Below are 23,608 nucleotides of genomic sequence, written 5' to 3'. Positions count from 1 at the left end.
TAACCCGTTTTTAGCCCAAAATTTGTATGCGTGGTGTAATTTTACCCGTTTTCGTCCTGGCTTCGTCACAGAATATTATTGGGGTGTGCCAAAGATTAATTCGATCTGAGGGCTCTTGCAAAAATTGGTTCAACCCAGTTTTGTAACCTTTGATTGGTTGTTGCACGTTTAGTGAGTCTTTCGACATCCTACTCGACACCATTCATCGTCATCAGCCACTATCGTTACGTGATTCAAAAGGTATGACATGTTTAATGATTCACATCAACTGGCCCCGGACAACAGATGTCCAAGACCACAATTTGTACACTTTTGTGTGACTCAAAAGATGAATAAAAAACAACGACTTTGTCATTATGAATTGCTAAAAGAATGGTTAAAAAGTATTAAAGTTGTCATATCAAAGGCCAACACCTATTTTCTCTAAATCTTTACATAACATGTGGGAAACATTTACTCATGGTCTATTAAAGTGAACTATCTCATCAACAAAAACTAAATAATTATCATAAGTTTAGTTGAAAATATCTTAAAAGTTAATGTCTATAAGATGAATAAAAGCAAGGTCATTGTTACATATAATGATGCAAATGAGCTTGACAGGACTCAAGTTCAGATTGAAAATCTTTGCTAAGTTTATTGGAAGTTAATCCTAATTAGCTAATTGCATGTTTATCTAGGTGTTTGTCTCAGTGGTGAAGCTTGGACGAGAACGCGGGGAAAAAATCATAAACGATGGGGAGGGGGGCAGGCTCAGTTTTTCGATCCTAAAGTTATCAGTTTGATTTAATTGCATGTTTATCTATGTGTTTGTCTCAGTGGCAAAGCTTAGACAAGAACGCAGGGAAAAAATCATAAACGAGGGTGATCGGGGGGGGGGGGGTAGGGGGTGGGGGCGGGGGAAGCTCAATTTTTCGATCAAAAACGGTAAAAACTACGTATAAAAATTCCAGGTGAAATTTGGGTAAAGTTGCACTACTGCGTCAAATAAAACAGAGGGAGCCACCCCTGGCCTAAAGAAGCTTCGCCAATGGTTTGTCTTACTAGATATTAGGAGTATGGATTAATAGCAAGAGTCTGGTATTTGATTGCAAAACCAATTGTTCGAGTGTTATTTCCAAGGCCACCGACAAAGTTTGAGCTCAGCTCAATGTGTTTTCGTATGTATCAAACGCGAGTTTGACTCACGAAAGATTCTAGATCGGCTTAAAAAACTCAAATATTTAAAGTAAACTTTTTTTAAACTCAAATGTTTAATATTTAAATAGGAGACAATTGGCACGAACGACATGTAGATCTGCGAAAATTCTCTACATCCAGAGTTTGTAACCCGAATATATGTGTATAGTATGCATCTTTAACCAGATAAATGTTGGTTTGGATCAAGATGACAGCTTTTGTAAAGATGTTTTTTTTTTCTAAATTGTTGCGGTTGTTTTCGATTAGACGTTCCTGTTTGGCCCTTGAGCTGCAACTTCAGCTTGATTGTCCAGTGGCATGTATTGTGCCATGATGGCTCTGATCTCAGAATCCATGTATGTCTACACAAAATATTCTAAGAAGTAAGTTGAACATGTACAAGTGAATATTACTAGGAAACAACATTTGTGGTCGTCAAAACGGTCTCAATTACCCTTTTGCGACCCGTGGGAAATCACTTTTAGACCATATTTGTGACCCTAACATATCGGTGGCTAAATTTGCAACCGTTTTGTCTGGCCAGATTGAGTTTATTTTGTTCTTTTATCTTTAAAACCACTAAACAGATTCGGTAGCAATAGTTGCGGCCAGATTAGTTTGTATTTTACCTTTTTTTATAAAACTAGCAACTGCATTTGCAATTATTTCAGTTGATATATATGTGAATTATTTCAATTAATTCACATGTTTTACAAGTGTAAATGATAATTTATATTTTTACATACCTAGCTATGACTTTGTACTATTTTAGACAAAAAAAATATTGTTACAAACTCATGTGTGGTAGTGACATTGATTATTTCACATTCTATATGTAAGGAGAAGGAAGCATAAAAGAGGTTACTAAAGAAAATGCATACCCGAATTCTGTATTTGTAGAACGCATACGCTATGCCTCCGGCAACTGCCAAACCGAGAACGATGATCCATACAAAGCCCCATCCAACTTCCTGCCTAGCATCAAATTTACCTGTTTTTCAACAAGCATAGTATTCATCAGCTGAATTCATAGAAGCACTATAAGTCAATAATACTCAAATGCTCCAAACAAAAACATTTATAGTCTAGTTAGATCATGTATGCTACTTCTTTGTAGTTTTTAGAGAGTACAAGATTTGATACAAAAGAGACTCAAAACAAAGTGGTTGTTTCTAAAAGAAGAGAGTAATAGGAAACAAGAACACTCACTTATACATGTGTCGTGTTCTCTAATATATAGCAAATCGCCACCAACGGCACCACACTGACACTCGTAACTACCCCACGTATTCTTGCATTTGCACTCGGGACACTGACAAGCCGTCTTCTCTTCGCATTCATCAATGTCTAGTATGTACATAGTAAGGACATAACTTTGTTAATGTGTTTGACATATTAGGACATCCTAACTTTAATAATGTGTTCAACATACATAGGTTATATATAGATAGATAGATAGATAGATAGATAGATAGATAGATAAAAGATCCAATACAATAATCCCTAATCGTACATTACGTACGCGAGTTCCTACACTGTTGATTTCAAAATCACGCGATGGCAATATTGTAAATTTCATCAACTATATACACTGCTCCCATCGATTCCGTCCGCCTTCACTATCACCGTTCATCAATTTGTCACCGTCCAACGATTGCATTCACCGTCGCGACCATCGATGTTACCGTCGTGAACACCATTTTCCTCCGTCACGAGTTGTTCACAGGTCAGTTGATCAAATTGACCGATTGAAATTGAAATTGCTAAACTAATTGATCAATTGAACTTTGAAATTGATCAAATTAATCATCAATTTGAAGCTTCAATTGATCAATTTTGAGTTTTGAGTGATGGGTTTTAACTGAACGTTTAAAGGTTTAAGTCTGAACGTTTAATGATGAGAATTTGGCTTGAACGTTTAAAGTTTTTTTCCTTAACGTTTAAAGGTTTAACCTTAGAACATTTTAAGGGTGGAATTTAGATTGAACTTCTAAACCTTTTGTTAGAACTTTAAAGCTTTGGTACAGAACTTCTAAAGTTTTTTGTATAGAACTTCTAAAGTTTTGGTATAGAACTCCTAAACCTTTTGTTAGAACTTCTAAAGTTTAGGTACAAAACATCTAAACTTGAACGTTTAAAGGTGTTCGTTTTGGTCAGAACGTTTAAATTTGTAGTTTTGATCAAAACGTATTAGTTGAACGTTTAAACTTTTTGTTCATTTTTGGTCAGAACGTTTAAACTTTTTTTTCATTTTGGTCTAAACTTTTTACTTTAGAAGTTCTAGACAAAAAAATTAGAAGTTCTGTACAAAAAGTCCAGAACGTTTAAAGTTTTTGTGCAGAACGTTTAAACATGAACCCTAATCATAGCTCTATAAGTGTATTATTATGCAATTTCATAATCGATTGATAATTCTAAAGCCTCCTACACATCAATTCTATTGATTAAATCAACAATTTTTGATCAATTTGAAGATTATTAAACTATAGCGATAATGGGTTTATCGATTTTGATTATGCTTTAGTTTTGTGGATGATTTGATTATGGTTGAAGGCTTGCAGCAAATGACGATCTGTTGTGCGAGAAGTATTTTTTTGATTTAATTACAATTATGCCACCACGTAGTTTTAATTGCAATTAGGATCTAGTGGTGCAGGGTCTCGCGTACCTAATGTACGATAACCTATTATTGTACATTAACCCTCCTATATATATGTGTGTGTGTGTGTGTGTTATTTTAATTTTGTACTATTTATCTATACATATGGTACCTTCACAGTTTTTAACTCCATCTCCCTTGAATCCTGGTGGACATTTGCAACCCTTGGAATGATTATCCTGAATGAAAATTTGAAACATGAAATAAAACGTAACGGGACATCAAAATATGTCATAACAAAATAAGACGTGTATGTATAATGATTCATAGAGATTGAGCACTAACGATACAAGCCGAATACGTTCTACCCTGTTGGCTATCTTTCCAACAGCCTCCATTGTTAAGCCAACAACGTAAAGCTCCCGAAGCTGCAACAAAATATGGCATTGATCGGTAAAACCACATTGACAAAAGATGATGCGGTATACAAATTACCTTCACAGTGTTTATAACCGTCGCCAAAAAACTTTACGCCTTGAACAATTGGACATTGGCACACTCTTCCCCTAAAAGTATCCTACACAAACCAACCAAATCATAGAAAACAATATTATGTGAAACCAGGCGGACCTAGGTGTATCCCTGGGTGGCAGCCGTCCACCCTAATTTTTTTATTTTATTTTTTTGGTGTTATGCTACAAAATTCCAAACACTACTAGAAAATAAGTCATTTTCTCACAAAAAATTCCTACAAAATCTCCTACGACAAGTAGTTCCAACAAATTTCCAACAAAAAAATAAGCTCCAACTTTGCTACAATATTATCTAGTAAGCAATATGTTAAGTCAAAATAGTTTTTGTAGAAAAGTCGTATTTTGTAAGAAAAGTTGTTGGTAAACGGTTGAAAACGATTTTCAAGCATGTGTTTTTCCAACATAAGTTTTTGTTGGAAAATTGTTAGAAACTGGATTTTCTAACAAATTTCCTACGAATTCAGTTGTAGATAAACATCTCTTTTTCTAGTAGTGAAAACAAACCAATAAAGATCATGAGAAAAAGCTCTTCGTACCCTGCAGGCTGTGATGTTTGAAGCTTTGTCGATCCAACATCCACCGTTGTTTTCCATACACTCATTTGTTTCAATTCCTAGAAGCATCATAAATAGATAACTCGATTCAATTAAGTGTACATGTGACTTCATGTAATATTTGAAGTTTAAGTTATGATAAAATAGGAGAAATTATACAAGTTAATAAGTAACATGTCTAAAGAAGAACTGACCGTCTCTTAAACAAATGACTGGCTCTGTTGTCTCCTCAAATCCTGAACAAATGGCCTTTAAAACCGTTCCTTTATCGAGCTTACCTGGTCAAGTTACATTTATATGGATATCAAATGTCTATATGTTGTTGGTGATCTTAGTGTCATATTATTTTAGTTGGATTTACTTAAGATCAAAGAGAAATGGGTATAATTGTATAAATATTGTTACAAGTTAGGATGTGTGGAGTAAACATTTCTACGGGTTTATGTGGCGATCGAGCTATATTTGAATCTTAATTCTTGTTAATGTTTCATACCGCGAAATTGTCTGTTGTTTATGATGAGTGTTGGCAATATAGTGACATCTCCGCGGGGGCCTTTACCTATCTGTGAAGTCACAAACTTAACCTCTTTAAACCTCTTGATTCCAAAACTAGTCGAGTATTTTAATTATATCGTAAATTCTTCTAAATTGATCAATAAACCTGCGCGTTCTGCTCGGCTTTGAGCACTTGGTTTTCCACATCTGCTTCTGTATCGCCCACGCATTCTCGTATTTTCTTCACATCAACACCTGAGAAAGATAGCCACAAGTATTTAGTGACATAAGAACTTAAACAGTCACTAATCACATTATTATAAGGATGAGATCCGATACAAATAAAATTAACATACTAAACATATAAATAACTAGAGTAATTAAAGTTTTGAACGAGAATAATTATGTTATAAAAAATAATACAGTGTAATAATAATTACTCTAGTTCAAAAGTTACAGTGTAATAATAATTAATTACTCTAGTTATTTGTACATTTAATCAGTCATTAAATGTTTTAAAACCTCACCAAGTGATGCAATCACATCTTCAGCACACTCTTTAGTATACTTCTCATCTCTCATCGGACATCGAATCGCAAAATCCGTCACAAAATCCCACCAAAGCCACGGCTTTCCCGATTCATTAGCAACTTTAAAAAAACACGCTTGCCGCAAATTTTGCACGACAACATCTTTCCCATCATACCCGCGGCCAAAATCCTCATCCGGGTCCGGAGCGCAATATCTCCCATTATTAATACACTGAGACTTACATTGTTTACTCAAGATAAAAGCCTCAGGACAATACCAAGTAATATAATGTGGTGTAAACTGAGTGTAACCTTTTTTTTCCAATATTTGAGCCACCCCTTTAAAATCTTTAAGAAACTGTTTTTGGCTGTCGCATTTGGGGCCGCACTCGTCATTGCTGTTTGTCCAGAACTCGTATTCGACTCGGTCATCAGGGTGTGGGAGAGCTTCTCTCCAGTCAAGATTTACTTTTACCATGTCTGGTTTGCTTAAGGCTTTTTTAATGGCTTCACCAAGTGACTGGCTTATGAGAGCTGATGGGATGGATATGTTTTGTAAGTAATCGGCTCGGGCATGGCCTTCTTCGGGTGTGTCCATGGTGATTAAGGGCTCGGGCCGGTCATCGGCTACAAGAACTGCAGCTGCTCCAGCTTTCTGTGCATTCCATGCCTTTAATGTAAAATAACAATCTGCCAAAAACAAATTTGTGTACATTTAACTTGAACTGATGATAAATTATTTTTTTTAATAGAATATATATTTTTTTTACAAGGAAACTATTTGCAATTTTTTTGTGTGTGTTTTGGCTATGGAAAGAGGTGTAAACCATGAGGGTAGCTCATTGTTCGAGATCGACTCGTTAGAAACTAAAATCGAACAAATTAAAAAGTAAAATGTACTAATAAACGAGTCTAATGCCAAGCTTTATATACAGAGCTCAACGAAGTTATAGTGTAATAATAATTACACTACAATAAATGGAGTAGCGTGACGATTAAAACTCGATTTCAAAAACAAAAACAAGCATAACAATATTAATTACTCTGGTTATTTGTATGTTTTTTTACTTTAAAATCTATTTATATCTATATTATGGATATTACAAAAATAACTATATAATATTTTATTTGTATACACATATCATTTGTATACAAGTAATTTATCTAAATAATTAATTAAATGATAATAGACGAGTCAAGCTTGAACTTGGAAAAAACTTTTCTCAACCCCTATTAAGCCAAACAAGCCGAGCTCAAACTTAACCAACTTGTTCACGGTTAAGTGTTTCGGTGAGATAAGTTCTAGGACGTGTGTCCTCCTATAAGTCCCCACCCAGATAACCAAAAACAAAGTCGTAAGTTTTTTATGAGCAAAGTGGACTATATTGGTTAATATAATAATATTCATATATATTATCTCGTTTTCTAGATTTTTTTTGTCAACCAAATGCGCAACAAGCAATGAATGCATGAGTTTATAATAGATGATTCGATATCACAACAACATATTTGAAAGAGGGATTCGAATCAAAATTTACCGCCACGATCAACAAGAAGGAAAACCGGAAGACCAGCACCGGATTTGAAATTGAAAGTAACATGATCCGAGAAGCTATTGCATGCCTTTTGATTAAACTTAGGATAGACAACAGCACCAGCTAATGTACCTCCATATTGAGGAACACCAAAATTACCAATTGCACATTCATATGTATCTTTTAAATTTTGTGGTGATGTCACCCTCAAATTATTCTTCTCAACCACAAATCTTCCCAATGTTGATCCACACATCAACAACAAAACACATATTGCCAACTCTAGTTTCATGGTACTTTTATTTCAGTTTCATAAGAAACCGAACAATGGTTTTCGTGTTGAGAATAAGATGAACGAATTTGGGTTGAAATCTTTAAAAGATGATTTTTTTTTTTATAAATTTGGCATGGATTTCAGTTGAGAATAATAAGATGAACAAAAGAAGAGAAAAATGCAAAGGTGTGGAAATGTGTTGTTTGTGACTAAAATACAAGTGTAAATCATAGCGAAGTTTACAGGCATAATTTGATCAAGTCTTTGTTTGATGGACAGTTTCTAAATATAGGTTTACTTGGATAAAAATAGGATCTTCATGACACCTAATGTTTTAATATTCATGAATATTTATAAAATAATTACATACATATATATATATATATGGTTGGTATCATTTAAAAACTCCAAAAAATTTAAGAACTGTTAGGAACTCTAAACAATCAAACATTTTTTTAATTTTTTTATATACTAACATTATTTAAGAGTAATTTTATCATATTTTATATAAAAAATTTTGATTACATATCTTAATCACAAGTTTACATACGTGTAAAATTTATGTACTACCAAATTTACATAGGTGTAAAATAAAACATAGATATGTATAAAAACTAATTTTCAGAATTGTAATAATATATATTGATATACAAAATAATGAAACTACACTCAAATAACATTGACATACAAATACTTTTATAAAAAACGTTAGGTTTCAATGGTTCCTTCAAGTTCTTAAATAATTTAACAGTTCTGTAATGAAACTCATCCTATATATATATATATATATATATATATATATAAAGAAAATGAAAATTTTAATAACATTCATTGATCTTAAAAGTTATCAATTAGAAATAACGTTATCAATCGTGTTAGTTTGACTGGCGAGTTGAATTGTTCAACCAAACACAACCCGTATTTGTATTTGTGTCAAAAACATCAACTATAATTAACTTGATCACTTAACCCATTGATTGGTGTGTTGTAAAAATGAGTTAGAAAGTTCAACCGGAACACAGGCCACTTACTAAACGGGTTATATGGCGCAAACCTAATAATTTTGTATCGTGATAAAAATCAACATCCCTAATCAGAATTATCTGATCAATACACAAACAACAATTCACAAAAGAAGGTTATTAATTTTAGTGTAATTAATCACTTGGAGGCTATGCCCCTCTTGAACGGTCCGGTGTGCGTGATTAACTTTTCCACAATACAAGAGGAATCTTGTCAAAACAAAATAAATTGCAAGCAAGTCCTGAAATACAATGTGTCACCAATGCATACCATAATGAGTAAATCATAGCTCAAAAGTACACATCATGTATGAGCAACTTATAGTTGTCAACATATTTTACATCTGATTGATATTAATATAATCTCATTAGTCATAACTGAGCATCAGCCTGCTTTAGAACACACAGATTCAGACATGTTGAACTAAGCCTTGTCCACCTGCAACTAATAATAAAAAAAAAAAAAAGACAGAAAAATCTTATGAGCTCAAACAACAAAATGCAGCAAAACGGGCCGGGCGACATAAGTAAAATTACAAAAAACAAAACAAAGTCTTTTTTATTACCTTCCTCATAAGAATGAACAACCTCTGATCAAGCTCAAATTTAGCTGCAATTGAGGGGTCACCCCTCAACAACATCAATAAACCGCCGAATGAAACATAAAGGTCCCTGAAAAACACGTGCAAGTAAGACATAAGCCGTCTTGACCATATTTCATTGGATAATCTCATAATCGGATTAATTACATATAAAACTTATACAGTTTCAAAAACTGATATACATCTTTTAAATTACATGACATCATATATACCTTTTTATAACACTAAAAATGTCAAATGTTTGGTAGAACTAGTATTCAATTATATAGGTCAGCAGGGGACTATATACCAATTTATTACAAAACCGTCACTAACTTAATCGTTACCATTAAACTGATCTGATCAAGGGCCTAAATTGTTTTCTACGCCTTTAGTCCAAATATATACGATATGTGTGGATTAATTCATATATATACATATATAATTTATACGACAAAAAGCACATAGATACTATAAGAATCAGACATACGCTTTAACATTGGCTCCCGAGCCTTCCTCGGATATCCTGTACAACTTTCCATGCATCAAATAATCAAATTTGTCAGCAAGAGACTTTCTGCCACCCTGGAAATAGAAACAGAATTCCATAAAAAAACCTTGGGCTAAATTATTGGTGAAGTTATATTTAAAAAAAATGTGTTGAAAACAAATTACCGGAGTAAAAAATCCACTGTCGGGAGTTCCGTCTAAGTTTAAAGTAGTAGTTAAAACCATCATAAACTTGTCACCAACATGCATAGGATAAACCTCCGTATTCACATCCAGCTGCATGTACATATCGAATTGATCGCTCCTTGCTTCAATGCGATTAACTACAAACATAAACATTTTAAATACTTTTCAATAAGATCAAAACAAAGATAAATAATATGTAATAAAAACAAAGACTTAACCTTTGTCAAATTTCTTGCCATCGGGATCGAGCTGATCAACTCTAAATATGTCTTCAAACAGAGTTTCAACCATCTTTCAGACACGAATCAAATTCACCTATGTAACAAGAAACTTACTAATTCAAACTTATTATGATATTGCACAGGGGTGAGAGAAATAACCAAACCAAACCGTTGACCGAAATCAACACAAAACCAAAGTAACAGAAAATTGGTTATCGGTTTTTTTTACACCATCGGGTTCACTAAGCAAGTAAGCAGTTAATGCGGAAAAATATCGATAGCGGTCAATGACCGATATTTGAGATATTGGTTATCGCAGTGAGATATCAGTAATTTTAACATCATGCAAAATTCGTGTATATATATATATATATAGCCATTTAAGAGTAACAATTCAGTAAACTCTCCTCCTACCATTAACAAATTAACCTTTTACAACTTGCAAAACACTAACAATCGTAACAAGTAGGAACTGATTATTAAGACTTGAAACACTAAAAACTGATAATTAAAACTTAAAACACTGATATCGGTCTATTCTGAAAGATATTTGACCGGTATTTTACCAAGGGACCGATAGGCGATATCGACTACTGCGTAGTATATTCATATAAATCCAGCTTCTAAGAAAAAGTTTTAGCCTAGCTTTGGTTTTGGTTTGGTTATTAACTGGAGTGAACAAAACCGAACCAAAAACCAACAAATTAACAGAACTGATTCCAGCTACCTTTGGTTTCGGTTTTCGGTTTCTTCAGTGGAGTGAAATAACCGAATCGAAAACCGACAAACTAACCAAATTAACCAAACCGATCACTAGGCATTCAGCTATATATGGCATATGCTTACCCCTAATTGAATTGAATTGATCAAAATTAAGCCTGACTCATTCAACACAGTCAATAATAACTAACAGGTTCTTAACGATGATGACGGAAAACATAATTAGATTGATGGAACTTACAGGTGATTATTGGATGAGCAGAAAGAACTGGACTACTGGATGGTCTGTTAGGGTTTATATTATTCTAAATCGGGTTATCGGGTCGGTAACTTCAAATGGACCCAATACTAATGGATGACAGACATCATCCCACCTGGGCCTAACTAAAGGCGCACAAATCGGGTTTTTCAAACACCGGTTCCGGGTATGAAACCGGGTTCGGTATTAGAAAATCAGGTATTAACAATACCCAAGTCAGGTAGGGTCCGGGTTTTGTCTCTAAAAACCATACTGTATGCATCGGGTTTGGGTCGGGTATTTGAATACCTTATTTTCATATATTGAAAAACCGTATTTTCGGGTTTTTTGGGGCATTTTTCCGGATATTTTTTGAGTATAAATTGGATTTTTAGGGATATTTTTCGGGTAATTTTCATATATTTTTCGGGTAAAGATCTGGTATTTAAAAAACCCGGTTCCGGGTGGTTCCGGTTTCGGGTATTACCGGGTACAAATCGGGTCCGTTTCGGGTACGGGTTTTGGTACCGAAATGCATACCCTATTCGTACCCTACGGATAGGGTCAGGTACATGTTCGGATATTAAAACCCTGGGTATAAAAAACCCGGTTCCGGGTTTCGGGTATTACCGGGTACAAATCGGGTCCGGTTCGGGTACGGGTTTTGGTACCGAAATGCATACTCCATTCTTACCCTACGGGTATGGTCGGGTACGTGTTCTGAGTATTAAAACCCCGGGTATAAACAAACTTGGTTTTGGGTTTTTTAGGTCCGGTTACGAGTTCGGGTTTTTTGTGCACCTCTAGGCCTAACTACTATCATAATATAAATTTTAATATCTGTTAAACCAAGTGGAGGGCCCGGCGTTAACGTCCTCCTGAGAAGGTAAGAGGCATGTCATGTCCTCCCTTACCTTAGTGAAAACACGGGTATGATTCCCACTTGGACTGATTCGAAGGACAACAGGGACGAATCAAGGCTTTAATCTCGGGTTTGAACCTCACAGGGTTTACGAATTCCCACTTGGGCCAATTTGATGTATATAATAACACACAGTTTCAAGCTAGTTAACATTAAGAGACGGTTACGGTAAGATTCAAATTTATCTTATACAAATATTATGGGTAACCAAAACCGACTGAGACGTTGAGTTGGTTAGCTAGGTCGGGTCAATCAAGCCATCCAACACCCACAATCGAACCATATAAATCTCAAACCAACCGCTTTGATTCGGCTTAGACATTTTTTATCGCGTTCTACACATGCAAAAAAAAGAAGAAAAAAGAGTCAACTACTAGTGTGCTTTCTAATTTCTATCATCATTCCACATCTTACAACTCCATGGTATATTCAAACCAGTTAGTAACCCTTTAATACATACACGACACATGACATAAAACAACAACGTTTGTTCATTGTTCATTCTCGTTTGTCTTCTGCAAGAACCTCAGTTAGCCCGATAAGATGATCAGTTGACCCCAACCCTTTCTTTTCCTTCCTTTCCATCACTGTGGTTCCAGCTTCACCGCCGTCCACTTTCACTCCTGTTGTAAGTGATATCGCCTCCTCGTCATAGTCATCTCCTGTATCCCCTGCATACGCGTATCTAGAATCCACACGACAAACATGTTATTCCTTAAAACTCTACAAAACTAAACACTATTGCAAACCCGAGTAGGAAAATGGGTATAAACTACTTGATATCGGCTCGCTAAAAGCTCAAACTGAGCCGAGATTAAACAAGCTTGAGCATAAAAACAAAAGCTTGTTTAAAAAAACGAGCCCAATACTGAGCTTCACTTATCAAGTTTGAGCTGGCTAGCAAGCCTAAACGAGCCCGGTTTTTACATATATTTTATCTAAAATATATATATTTATGAAAGCTAATATTATATATAAAAATATGATAAAAAAAAACTAAATAATATGCTATATTATTTATCATCATCATCATCGTACTCAGTATATCCCACCAATAGCAAAACTATGGTAGGGTCTGAGGAGGGTAAGATGTAGACAGCCTTACCTCTACCCCATGGGGATAGAGAGGCTGCTTCCGGTGAGACCCCCGGCTCGATAGTAGTTTTGCATCAAGCCTTGGACATATTACATAAGGCACATAGCACTCAATCATCGGGACGCCGGCTGATTGGTGCATGTACCCTTGTCTTTCGGCTATCAACGCCACCACATGATGCCTGATTAACCTTCCATCACTTTTAACGTTATTTTCACAAAATTAGTAAAATAACGTCAAAATTAGTGCAATTTTACTTTTGCCCACCCGAGGGTTCACACATATATTATTTATATAAATTATAATTAAAATATATTAAAACTTATAAATTTATATATACAGACAAGCTAAGCTCCAGCTTTGAAAACTACGCACCAGCCGAGCTCAAGCTTTGAAAAAAGAGCTTGAAACAAGCCAAGCTCAAGCCTAGACGAGCTAAGGCTCGGTTCGTTTACAACCCTACTTGAAAACACTGCTTCTGTCCATGTTTTATAGATGAATAAAACATTAAATATGATTAAAAAAAACTATACTTATTACAATAACAAAGTCTTTTCCCTTTAAAAACTGTATTTTTTGCGGCTTTCAAACCATTTGACTTGTTCTGACTTTTGAATGAAGCATAACATGAATCAACCAAGGATACAAGTAAATGGGCAAAACCAGCCACTTTCTATTTTGTCCAGTAAATTTAATAGAATACCCTCCAAGAATGAAGTTAAAGAATCTTGTGAACCCATATCAACATGACTTGTTTTGTGTTATTATGACAATGGGAAAACAAAATGACGGTAAAAAGTTGTCAAAATGAAAATTGCAGAAAATACCCTTCAGCAATTACGAAAGAAAGAGTTTTATACAATCTAAAAGGAAACATAAATAAGAAATAGAGGGGGCAAAATGGGAATATAGAATGGGTTGGATAAAGGGGTCAGTTCAAAACAGATAAATTTTGTACGGTTTGGGTTAGCCCAAGCTGCTTTTTGTACAAAATTTTAATTATCAACAAATAAAAAGATTACCTAGTGGGATTGCGGGAAGGAGCCCAAAGAACACATATAACTACCAAAAGAAAGAAAGCAAGCAGTGACCAGACAGCAGGGATAATCCAGGAAATACGCCATAGCTCGCTTATTGGGTCGGTTGCATTAAAGTATAACTGTAACATTCATTGTTGAATTAAAAAATAACAATTAGAAGAAATAATAAATAAACAATTATATCTTAAAAAGACATAAATGGTACCTCATACCTCATAACCAATCCAAGCAATAGAAATAAGCACAAAAAGAGCAAGTGCGTTTGTGAACTTTCTATAAACCTCCAGTTTTGCAATGCTTCTCCTCATCTAATAATAAATATCATATTTAACACACGGATTTTAAATGCCAATTATGTAAGAGATTGAACATAAATTCACATTATTACTGAAATAATAGAAGTGTTTTTTTATGCATACGGCCTCCTAAATCACATTATATAAAACAATATCCAACTGTAACTGAATAAACTAACCATATATCACTTATATCTAAATTTAAAAAAAAACATAAAGTGTTTCACGTAGGCCTGTAAAAGAACCGAACGAGCACGAAGGAAGCATTTTCATGTTCATTCGTTTAACTTTATCCGAACAATCAAACACGGGCAATTAAACGAATGCGGTTTTCTTGGTCATGTTCGTTTGTTTAAAAGATGTGTATGGCCCTGTTAGTTTATGTTCTTTCGTTAACAGTATAAGAGAACGGTTCAAGAATGTAAAGGAATAAGCATAACTTAACATAGAAAAAAGAATATAACTTAACAAAAACCAATTAAAAAGTAAATGTGAACGTGTTTGGCCAAAAAACATTTTTAAAACTAAAAATAGTAATGGGTAAAACATTTAAATGAATATATTAATGAATTTAAATGAATAAACATAAGTGAACGTTCACAAAAACATAAATGAACGATTAAGACACGTGTAGATGTTTGTTTGTGGATTTGTAAACGAACTTCCCACTGCACAGTTCACTTCGATTCGCCTACAGCGGGTCAACCCAACAAGGTTTCGAACCATACAAAAAAAAGATTATTTTTTTAAAACGAATTCATTAGGAAGAAAACATTACCTGAAGCTTCTCCAGCGTCTTGGATAAAGACGAAAATATCCACAAAATAAACCAAGCATCCAAAAACGCAACCGGCAACACAAAGTACAATTTTGTCCTTCCAGAAAAATCATTAATATTCCCCAAATGTTCAACAACCTCAAGCGACTCAGAAGCAACAAAATAAGCAAAACCGAGTATCAACACTTTCGAGGTCACACCACCTAGCGTGGGCCTCACCACACCGTATCCCATTGCCACCACCAACAACAATAACCGAGAAAGCGTCTTTTTAACAGCACTAATTGTAACCGCGCATAAAGTAATACCCACGGGCCGACTGCCGGTCACACTAAGATTTGAATAATCAAAGTACCAAAACGCCATTTCACACATCCAAAGAGCCATTACAGCCGAGATATGATAATGCAATTGCATTATATCTTTCCAAAATTGCACAAATCTTAAAAACCAACCAAGCCCGAGAATAAGATAAGCTAACGACATGAACCCATAAAACGTCATCAACGGAACCATTTTCCCGGGTAAATACCCGTCGGGATTTCGCCAAACGGTTTTTCCGGTTATTGTTGTACCTTTGAGTTGTGGATCACAATACATAAAATAAAGATAATACATACCGGTTTTATCTATCTCAACCGATTGAGGAGTCATTTTAACTTCTTGATTATTTCCTTCAAAGAAGGTTTGAATGCGTTTCGGCCATTCAGGGTTATTTCCGTCTTTTTGGATAATAACTTCGCCTACTGTGCAGGATCTGTCTGCTGAAAGCCTTGGGTTGCAACATAACACATTGGAATTGTTTTTCAGAAAATTGCCACCGATTCGTTCGGTATCTTTTACCTCGAATATAATTGCTTCAACTAATCCGGTTCTACTCTGCATCTCATTTTGAATTTTGGCTGATTCAGCTGTCCTTTTGAAGGTTACACTTTCAAATCTGAAATGCCAAGATAAAAGCTTTTAAATCTTTTACTCAATTTAAATATCAGCAGATTTCAGTATAGGAATACATATTTCAGCACAGTGAACAAATGCAAAAGAAGGGAATATAAGACTGAATCAGATTTAAGTCTGACTGATATATTTAGAAACATTTTATTGGAGTTATGATACAACTTGAAAGTCTACTTATAATGTCTAAAACCTCCTAATAGTTTTATTCTAAGATTTTGACTATTATTGTATTTACTAGTCAATATTCATATTGTTATTTTAATCATAGCCAATGCATTAATCATTTTCTATTAATAAACAAAACAAAAAAATGTGTGCAGCTCAGCCTGACTTGACTTGATTCGGTCTCTGGTCAGGGCATTAAGAGATCAATTATAGAAAACTAGTTAAAACAAGCACTGTTACAGTAAGAAGTCAAGAGTATAAAGTGTATAATATACATTAATGATTAAAACATTAATATAAGAAGTCCATATAACTCATTTATAAAAAGATTCTCCACAGTTAAATAACATATATTTCAGGCTACCTCAAGAAGCTAAATGAACTATACAATAAAGAAAATGAACTCAGACTTGTAAACGAACCGAACGTTCATGAACTGTTAGGTGAGACGTTTGTTTATATACGTTTATCCAATAAACGAACGAACACGAGCAAATTCTTTTGTTCATTTAATTACACGAACGGACATGAACACGTGTTTTTTTGTTCAATAGTGTTGGTGAACGTCCTTTTATGTTTGTTTGTTTACGTTTGTTCAATTATGTCCTTTTAAATTTATTTCTTCATGTGCGTCTGTGTTCGTGAACTGTTCGTTTATGTTTTTCAAAAACAAACACGAACGTTCATTCGGTTTGTTTACAGGCCTAAAAGTGATTAATAAGATCCTTATCAATTCAATACAGTGATTCAGTGTTCTCACAGATTCAGTTGCTCACTTATCCATTCAAATTCCGTTAGCCGTTATCTTAAAAGTGATTAATAACATCCCTAACTTACGTTAGTCACCTAACCATTCAACTTCCGTTATTTTAACTTATGCTGTTTATGTTTGGTCAAATATTTGTTCAATTATGTCGGTTTAAGTTTATTCGTTCATGAACTGTTCGTTTAGCTTTCAAAAGAACAAAAAAGAACGATCACGATTCACGAACACGCCTCACTCATGTCCATTCGGTTCATTTATAGGCCTAAAAATCATTAATAACATCCCTATCAATTCAATACACTCTTCTCACATATTCAATCACTCAGTCAACCTTCAATTTCCATCACCTTAATAACAATAATAATAATAATAATAATAATAATAATAATAATAATAATAATGATAATAATGCTAATAATAATAATAATGCTAATAATAACAATAATGCTAATAATAATGCTAATAATAATAATAATAAGTGTAAAAAAACCTAATGAAGGATTTGCCGGCGAGAGGTTTAATATCGGTGTTGTTGAGATCATGATCTTCGTGACGTTTAGATGCGAATAAGCCTTCGCTTCCGCCGTGAAAGAGGTAGGCGTTCAACTGCGGCGTGAATAACTCGCGGTGGTACTCGTGAATCGAAGCTTTGATCGGTGCAATTGAGAAGCTGAATAATAATAATAATAATAATATAAAACCTAGGTACAGTAATAATCGATCGCCATTGTAGTCTCTCATTTCTCTGTGTGTGTGAATCTAGACGACGTGTTTGTGTGTAACGAATACTCTAGAGCTCGGTTTCGGACTTCCGAGTTCCGATACGAAGTCGGGTTGCGGAAACGGAAATGGTTTTTGGAAACCGTTTAGTTTAAGATTTTTCGGTTTTTGATATTTGGTTTAGACTCCGTTCGGTTTTGGTTTTTCGGTTTTTTGTTAATTTTTGGTTCGATTTTGATATTTTGAGGTTTAAAATTTTGAGGCGAATAAAAAATATTGGTTAAAAATAATTACTTTTTTTCGGTTTTGGTATTAGGTTCGGTTCGGTTCGGGGTTTTTTTCGTGTTTTTGGTTTATGTTCATTTTGGTTTTGATATTTTGGCTTAAAATTTGGATGAATAAAAGGAGTTGGACAAAAACCAAAAGAATTTGGGCCTGATTAATGAAGTTGGGCCTAAAAGTGGCAGATTTTGTAGTGGATGCATAGACAGCATAGTAAGTTAGTAACAAATGATTATTTTTTGTGACAAATTACGTCATAGAAATTAGAATGAAAAACTAATTTAATTGAAATAATGTATCTGTTGTGCAAATATAGGAAAATTCGAGTTTTAAGAACTGATTCAACATGTTTTATAATATATTCCATTTGGTAAGGATACCTAAATGAGTGGGAATCCTACTAAAGAAAAGCTAGTATGAATCATGTCCCAATATCCATCTCTTTGGCCATTCGGCCATGCACCTAATGTTACAAAAGCAAGAGCACTACTAAAACAATCTATATTATATGTGTTTTAATTATAATATCAAGGAGCATAAATGAAAAAAAAAATACATAAATTAATACACGAAAATAGCACGTAATGAGTCGAGATGTGTTTAAACCCAATTAAGTTTGAGTTCGGATTTCAAGTTTGGACTTCTATAGTGCAAGAAAGTTCAAACTCAAGCTCCGTTTCTATCGAATTTTAGTTATGTGTTATCAACTCGTGAGTGTTTAGAGGCTCAAGTTCGTCGTGTGACGAATTTTAATGGGAAGTACGACTTATATATAAGAGCTTATTAGTTAATTATTTTATGTTAGTAACTAAACTAACGTTGGTAATCACAAGATTAGTTATATAATAATAATAATAATAATAATATCCAAAATAAAGAAAGTTTCACAATACATAAGTAACAATAATGATATTGTAATTGTAATGATTTCATGACATTTAACCTATCTTGTTTCAAATGTACATGTAATTGCTTTACACATGTTTTTAAATTGTCACATGTATAAGCATGTATAAAAGATAGACAACTATAAAAATGTGTTTCATCAATTATTATATATAATAAACAATAGATTTTTTTTAAAAAAAAAAGACAAAAAAATATATATGTCATTCGTAATATCCGGTAAATGTCGCATTAAACGTGTTTTTAAGGAGAAACAAAGTGAAAAATTTGTTTGTAACTTTTGGTAAACGTTAATGTCGTGTGTAGACATGTGATACGTATCAATAGATCATAATTACCGAAAAAAACATCTTGAATGGTCATCGTCGTTTAAAAAAATAATAATAATACATAAAAGGATGAAAGAAGTATTTTACTGAAATAAGTCTTTCCTTTATTCTTACTTTTGATGACAATATCTCCACTAACTTTAAAAAGATAATATTGTGAATCCAATTCATTTTCCATAAATTGGGGAAGTGCAATCATAAAATCAGTTCAATTCCATCAATCTTTTTGTTGAATATCAAATGGAGAAGATGACACTTCTTCATTATATGGACACCATTTTGGTCCCTTTTAGCTTCTTTGTTACATTTGGTTACCATGCTTATCTTTGGTACAAGTTTAAGACAAAGCCATCTTGCACCACCATCGGCGTTGAATCAATCAAGCGAAAACATTGGCTAAAAGGCATGAAACAGGTATCGGTTAATTACGCTTTGTGGCTTGAAACCGTAATTTTGAGAGTGTTTTTAATAATTTTGTATTTATTTGTTAAAATCAAGAAGATTTTAGACTTGAATATGGCCATATGACTATATGAGTTTTGTTAAATCAACAACAACAAAAAACAAACAAAAAGTTGAAGTTGAATAAGATGATATTGAAAAATAGTTCCGTAAACAAACTTAACGTTTGGTTGAATCGTTCACCTTGAATAATAAACGAACTGTCATGATAAAAAATAAATAAATAAATAAAGTAAAAGTTTATGAACATATGATATGTTATTTCATTTGAATTCTTCAACGTTCGTTTATGTTTGTTCATTTATATTAGTTTATGTCCTTTTAACTACATATTAATTCATTTATATTTATTCAAAGATGAGTCCAACCTATTTTATAACCATAACCCTATCCGGTCTATTTAGTTGCATACTTCAAAGTTTTTATTGATGATATTTAAAATTTAATTTGGATATATTTGTTAACTTTTTTTAGTTACTACCCGTTTATGTATGTTTGTTCTTGTTGGTCTTCATTTCTTCGCTTACAATATAAGCAAACGTGAACTTACTCACTTTCTGAAAGAACGAACACGAACAAGAAAATATGTACATTTGTTGAATAAAGTTAATGAACGAACTTAAGCAAGTCTCAAACTCTCAATCCATTCATGTCCGCTCAATTCATTTACGATCCTAATCAAAACCCTAACTAGTCATGACTTTTTTATGTGTTTCTTGATCAGGGAGACGATAACAAAGGTAACTTAGCAGTCCAAAGTTTGAGAAACACATTGATGAGCTCTATACTAGCAGCTATGGTCACATCAATTATAACAGTTGCATTGGCTGCTTTGATAAACAACACATATAGTGGAAAAGATCTATTCACCAACCCATTCTTTGGGTTACACACCACTAAAATCCTTTTCCTAAAATATGGCTCAACCTTTCTCTTCTTGTTAACTAGCTTCCTATGGAGCTCTATGGCCATTGCAACTTTGATTGATGCAAACTACTTGATTTATGGTTTGGGAGCTGAACCCGATGCCGAAGATGTATCATCACCATCACCAGCACCAGCGTGGTCACCTGCCTCGTCACGTAAATACACTAGGGATATTTTGGAAAGAGGGTTTATTCTAGCGGTTTTTGGGAACAGGATGCTTTGCATCACGCTCCCGTTGTTGTTTTGGTTGTTAAGCCCTGTGGTGTTCTTTATCGCTTCGGTGATGTTAGTTTGGGGTCTTTATATGCTTGATTTTGTTAATGTTGTTAAATGCTACTAAAGTACTAGTAAGTGGAGTCTTTTAACAAAAATGAACTTGTAAGCATTATTTTGTTCATTTTGTTACATATTGTGCAAATCTTATATATTGTCTTTGATCATTAGTTATAAAATCCATCACAACATCCATGTATAAAAGAGACCATTTTCACTGGTGAACGTATACGTTGGAAATACCCTAGTGAATAGGGTTCGTTGGTAATCCATCAGTGATAATTTTTAGGAATACATTGAGTGCATAATGAGTTTATGATGGGTTACCGATGGATTTAATCAAGAGATAACCGATGACAGGAGAGTGACATCGTGAGATTACCAACAACTATGTTTACTCAGTTGAAGAGGTTTCCATCTTCAACTGGTTTTCCAGTCAGACCATTTTCCGATCGAACATCGAGCGATTTTCGAGCATTATTTAATTCTTTTTTACTCTAAAAAATTTAATAAGAAACAAGTTTGAAGGTTGTAAATAATATATATTTTGTAAACAAATTAGTAGTCTTTAGAAAAACATGTAATATGTTGTAAATTTTTAGGAGAAAAAAAGTTTTATGTGATATATAATTAATATGTAAATAAATTTTTAGTATTCTGAAAATTTAAATTGAACTAATGAAACTATAAAACTAACGGAATATGAAAAAATTTAAAAGGGTTTAAAAAATTGTATACGTATATTATTTATGTGTGTTGTCTATATAATATGTGTTCATATACAATTATATACCAAAATAAATAAAGAATATTCGAGTCGAACCGAACCGAGCAGACCTTTGTTCATTGCTTGGCTCGTTTACAAACCGAACTGAGCAAAGCAGCTCATTAACAATCGAGCAAGAAAATGAACATTTTTCAAGCGAGCGGCGAACGAGTTTAAGCGACGAGCAGCTTCAAGTTTCAACGCCCTTAAATCTCACCTAAGAAAATTATTTAGGCCCAAGTTTGTAAGCCTCGTGCCCGTAGCCCATTTGATAATCACTTGGGCCTAAGTGAGTTAGGCTACGCCTAACATCTTGAAATCCACTAATCAAATATTAAAGTTAAATAATCTAAATGCAATTATAAATATAAAACTTGGTTATTATTTAGTAATTATTCTTTTTAAGTAGAAGGTTATCGTTAAGAAATTTTGCGCTAAATAGCGAGTAAGTTTTTATTCATCGAGCTAATGTTTTTCAAAATAAATAAAATTCAAACGATTGGTTTCTTTTATTTTATACTTTTTTTAGTTGAAGGTCATACACATTTACAATTAGACTAAGCTATCGACTGTTATGTTATTCAATTAACACAAAAATAACATAATATTTGAATTTGCATGATTATTGATTAATATGAATTATGTATTAAAATAAATAGTTTGAAACCTAATTCCTTAAAGTAAATTTATCTTTAATAATATCTATACAATTTTGAAATTAAAAAAACACAGAAATACTTCGTCTGCATCATCATCTTTTTTTAATATACTTTTTTATCTGGTTATCATTTAAAATAACGAAAATATTTTTTTGTTTCCTAAAATTTATTAAAGAGAGAGAGGTAGTGCTTTACGGGTCGCGTTTGTTGGTGTCAAGAGGTGAAAAAAAAAGCCTTTTCACATAATGTGAAATAGGGATGAGCGCGGTATATACGGTACTGATCATGAACTTTCTGACTTTTTAAAAATTTGGTACAAGTATAAAAAATGTTCAGTTTGGTATCGGTAATGAACTATGTCGTACTAGTAATGTATCGATTCTGAAACATCTAATAGTTGGTATCAACGGTACCCATTTCTATACCGGTTCAACCTGATACCCGGTACCATTTGCTAATACCAATGTTAAATTTGAACGATTACATGTACTACATTCCACCATAAACTAAAAATATATACGATAGAACATGTTTGATAATATTTTTTTAAGAATCAAAACAATCTAATAAAAGAAAACTAGAAATAGGTTCAAATAAATCTTTTTAATCCAAAAATTTTTGGTTGCTACCTAATATTTAAAAAACAGATCTTAAAAATAGTAAATTACATGACATGATTAGGACTATAGGTATAAAAATGTTACTATTAAAATAAGTATAAGTATAAAGTTAAAATAGTTTTAAAATAGGCGGCTATCATACTTTATTGATAACCTATACTTCACTCACTATAGAAAGACATACTTTAAAAATGTGCACACAGCTTTATAAATATACATGAAAATGTAGTTTAGTGATTAAAGCTTGAATAATAATTTAATAGAATATGTTTTCTGGGTATGTTCTTACAAAGATAAAATGTAACATGTTGGTTAATTATATTATTCAAGAAAATAAATAATTATTGAATAAAGCATTAAAGTATAAAATTACAAGAACCTGAGATAAATAAGGGTATGAGCTAATTTATCACCATATTATATATTCTCACTAATACACTTAACAATGATTCAATTAAAATAAGTAA

The 23,608-nt window shown here is 33.2% G+C and overlaps 4 protein-coding genes across 5 annotated transcripts; 1 reads left to right on the top strand and 3 right to left on the bottom strand.

Annotated features, from left to right (window-relative positions):
• Nucleotides 1-1,442: 1,442 nt before the first annotated feature.
• On the bottom strand, nt 1,443-7,865 carry LOC143595395 (vacuolar-sorting receptor 2-like). The gene is made up of 12 exons (XM_077074417.1): nt 7,429-7,865; nt 5,881-6,580; nt 5,527-5,629; nt 5,359-5,428; nt 5,060-5,143; nt 4,848-4,924; nt 4,274-4,355; nt 4,124-4,206; nt 3,951-4,017; nt 2,389-2,526; nt 2,061-2,170; nt 1,443-1,541 (listed from the first exon to the last, which is right to left on the bottom strand). Exons 1-12 carry the CDS (start codon nt 7,715-7,717, stop codon nt 1,443-1,445), a joined length of 1,902 nt encoding a protein of 633 aa, XP_076930532.1. The 5' UTR covers nt 7,718-7,865.
• A 1,116-nt stretch (nt 7,866-8,981) lies between these two features.
• Nucleotides 8,982-10,329, bottom strand: LOC143595402 (DNA-directed RNA polymerases II and V subunit 8A-like). 2 transcript variants are annotated; one of them, XM_077074428.1, is made up of 5 exons: nt 10,217-10,329; nt 9,978-10,135; nt 9,793-9,887; nt 9,288-9,393; nt 8,982-9,166 (listed from the first exon to the last, which is right to left on the bottom strand). In XM_077074428.1, the coding sequence occupies exons 1-5, from the start codon at nt 10,287-10,289 to the stop codon at nt 9,146-9,148; spliced, it is 453 nt and encodes a 150-aa protein (XP_076930543.1). In that variant the 5' UTR covers nt 10,290-10,329; the 3' UTR covers nt 8,982-9,145. The 2 variants fall into 2 exon arrangements, with proteins under 2 accessions (XP_076930543.1, XP_076930544.1); XM_077074429.1 differs by having other exon boundaries at nt 8,982-9,160.
• A 1,916-nt stretch (nt 10,330-12,245) lies between these two features.
• Nucleotides 12,246-17,806, bottom strand: LOC143595398 (uncharacterized). The gene is made up of 5 exons (XM_077074424.1): nt 17,688-17,806; nt 15,310-16,249; nt 14,448-14,543; nt 14,218-14,354; nt 12,246-12,784 (listed from the first exon to the last, which is right to left on the bottom strand). The coding sequence occupies exons 2-5, from the start codon at nt 16,192-16,194 to the stop codon at nt 12,598-12,600; spliced, it is 1,305 nt and encodes a 434-aa protein (XP_076930539.1). The 5' UTR covers nt 16,195-16,249; nt 17,688-17,806; the 3' UTR covers nt 12,246-12,597.
• A 1,767-nt stretch (nt 17,807-19,573) lies between these two features.
• Nucleotides 19,574-21,344, top strand: LOC143595394 (uncharacterized). The gene is made up of 2 exons (XM_077074416.1): nt 19,574-19,848; nt 20,621-21,344. Exons 1-2 carry the CDS (start codon nt 19,675-19,677, stop codon nt 21,161-21,163), a joined length of 717 nt encoding a protein of 238 aa, XP_076930531.1. The 5' UTR covers nt 19,574-19,674; the 3' UTR covers nt 21,164-21,344.
• The last annotated feature ends 2,264 nt before the right edge of the window (nt 21,345-23,608 follow it).

This window comes from Bidens hawaiensis, unplaced genomic scaffold, assembly GCF_021521415.1.
Source record: "Bidens hawaiensis isolate Kalapana, Puna unplaced genomic scaffold, B.hawaiensis_p1.1 tig00044970_1, whole genome shotgun sequence".
NCBI classification, from domain to species: domain Eukaryota; kingdom Viridiplantae; phylum Streptophyta; class Magnoliopsida; order Asterales; family Asteraceae; genus Bidens; species Bidens hawaiensis.
This window is presented reverse-complemented; position numbering and strand designations above follow the sequence as displayed.

What these genes read in the sequence shown, in the direction of transcription:
- LOC143595395 (XM_077074417.1), bottom strand. Translation starts at nt 7,717, where the DNA reads ATGAAACTAGAGTTGGCAATATGTGTTTTGTTGTTGATGTGTGGATCA. An exon ending in ATTGCATCACTTGGTGAGGT is followed by an intron (nt 5,630 to 5,880) that starts TTTAAAACATTT and finishes TAAATACTTGTG; the next exon opens with GCTATCTTTCTCAGGTGTTG. An exon ending in AAACAACAGACAATTTCGCG is followed by an intron (nt 5,144 to 5,358) that starts GTATGAAACATT and finishes TAACTTGACCAG; the next exon opens with GTAAGCTCGATAAAGGAACG.
- LOC143595402 (XM_077074428.1), bottom strand. Translation starts at nt 10,289, where the DNA reads ATGGTTGAAACTCTGTTTGAAGACATATTTAGAGTTGATCAGCTCGAT. An exon ending in ACAGTGGATTTTTTACTCCG is followed by an intron (nt 9,888 to 9,977) that starts GTAATTTGTTTT and finishes TTCTATTTCCAG; the next exon opens with GGTGGCAGAAAGTCTCTTGC. An exon ending in TGTTCATTCTTATGAGGAAG is followed by an intron (nt 9,167 to 9,287) that starts GTAATAAAAAAG and finishes TTTTATTATTAG; the next exon opens with TTGCAGGTGGACAAGGCTTA.
- LOC143595398 (XM_077074424.1), bottom strand. Translation starts at nt 16,194, where the DNA reads ATGCAGAGTAGAACCGGATTAGTTGAAGCAATTATATTCGAGGTAAAA. An exon ending in TTGCTTGGATTGGTTATGAG is followed by an intron (nt 14,355 to 14,447) that starts GTATGAGGTACC and finishes TGAATGTTACAG; the next exon opens with TTATACTTTAATGCAACCGA. An exon ending in CCTTCCCGCAATCCCACTAG is followed by an intron (nt 12,785 to 14,217) that starts GTAATCTTTTTA and finishes TGTGGATTCTAG; the next exon opens with ATACGCGTATGCAGGGGATA.
- LOC143595394 (XM_077074416.1), top strand. Translation starts at nt 19,675, where the DNA reads ATGGAGAAGATGACACTTCTTCATTATATGGACACCATTTTGGTCCCT. An exon ending in GGCTAAAAGGCATGAAACAG is followed by an intron (nt 19,849 to 20,620) that starts GTATCGGTTAAT and finishes TTTCTTGATCAG; the next exon opens with GGAGACGATAACAAAGGTAA.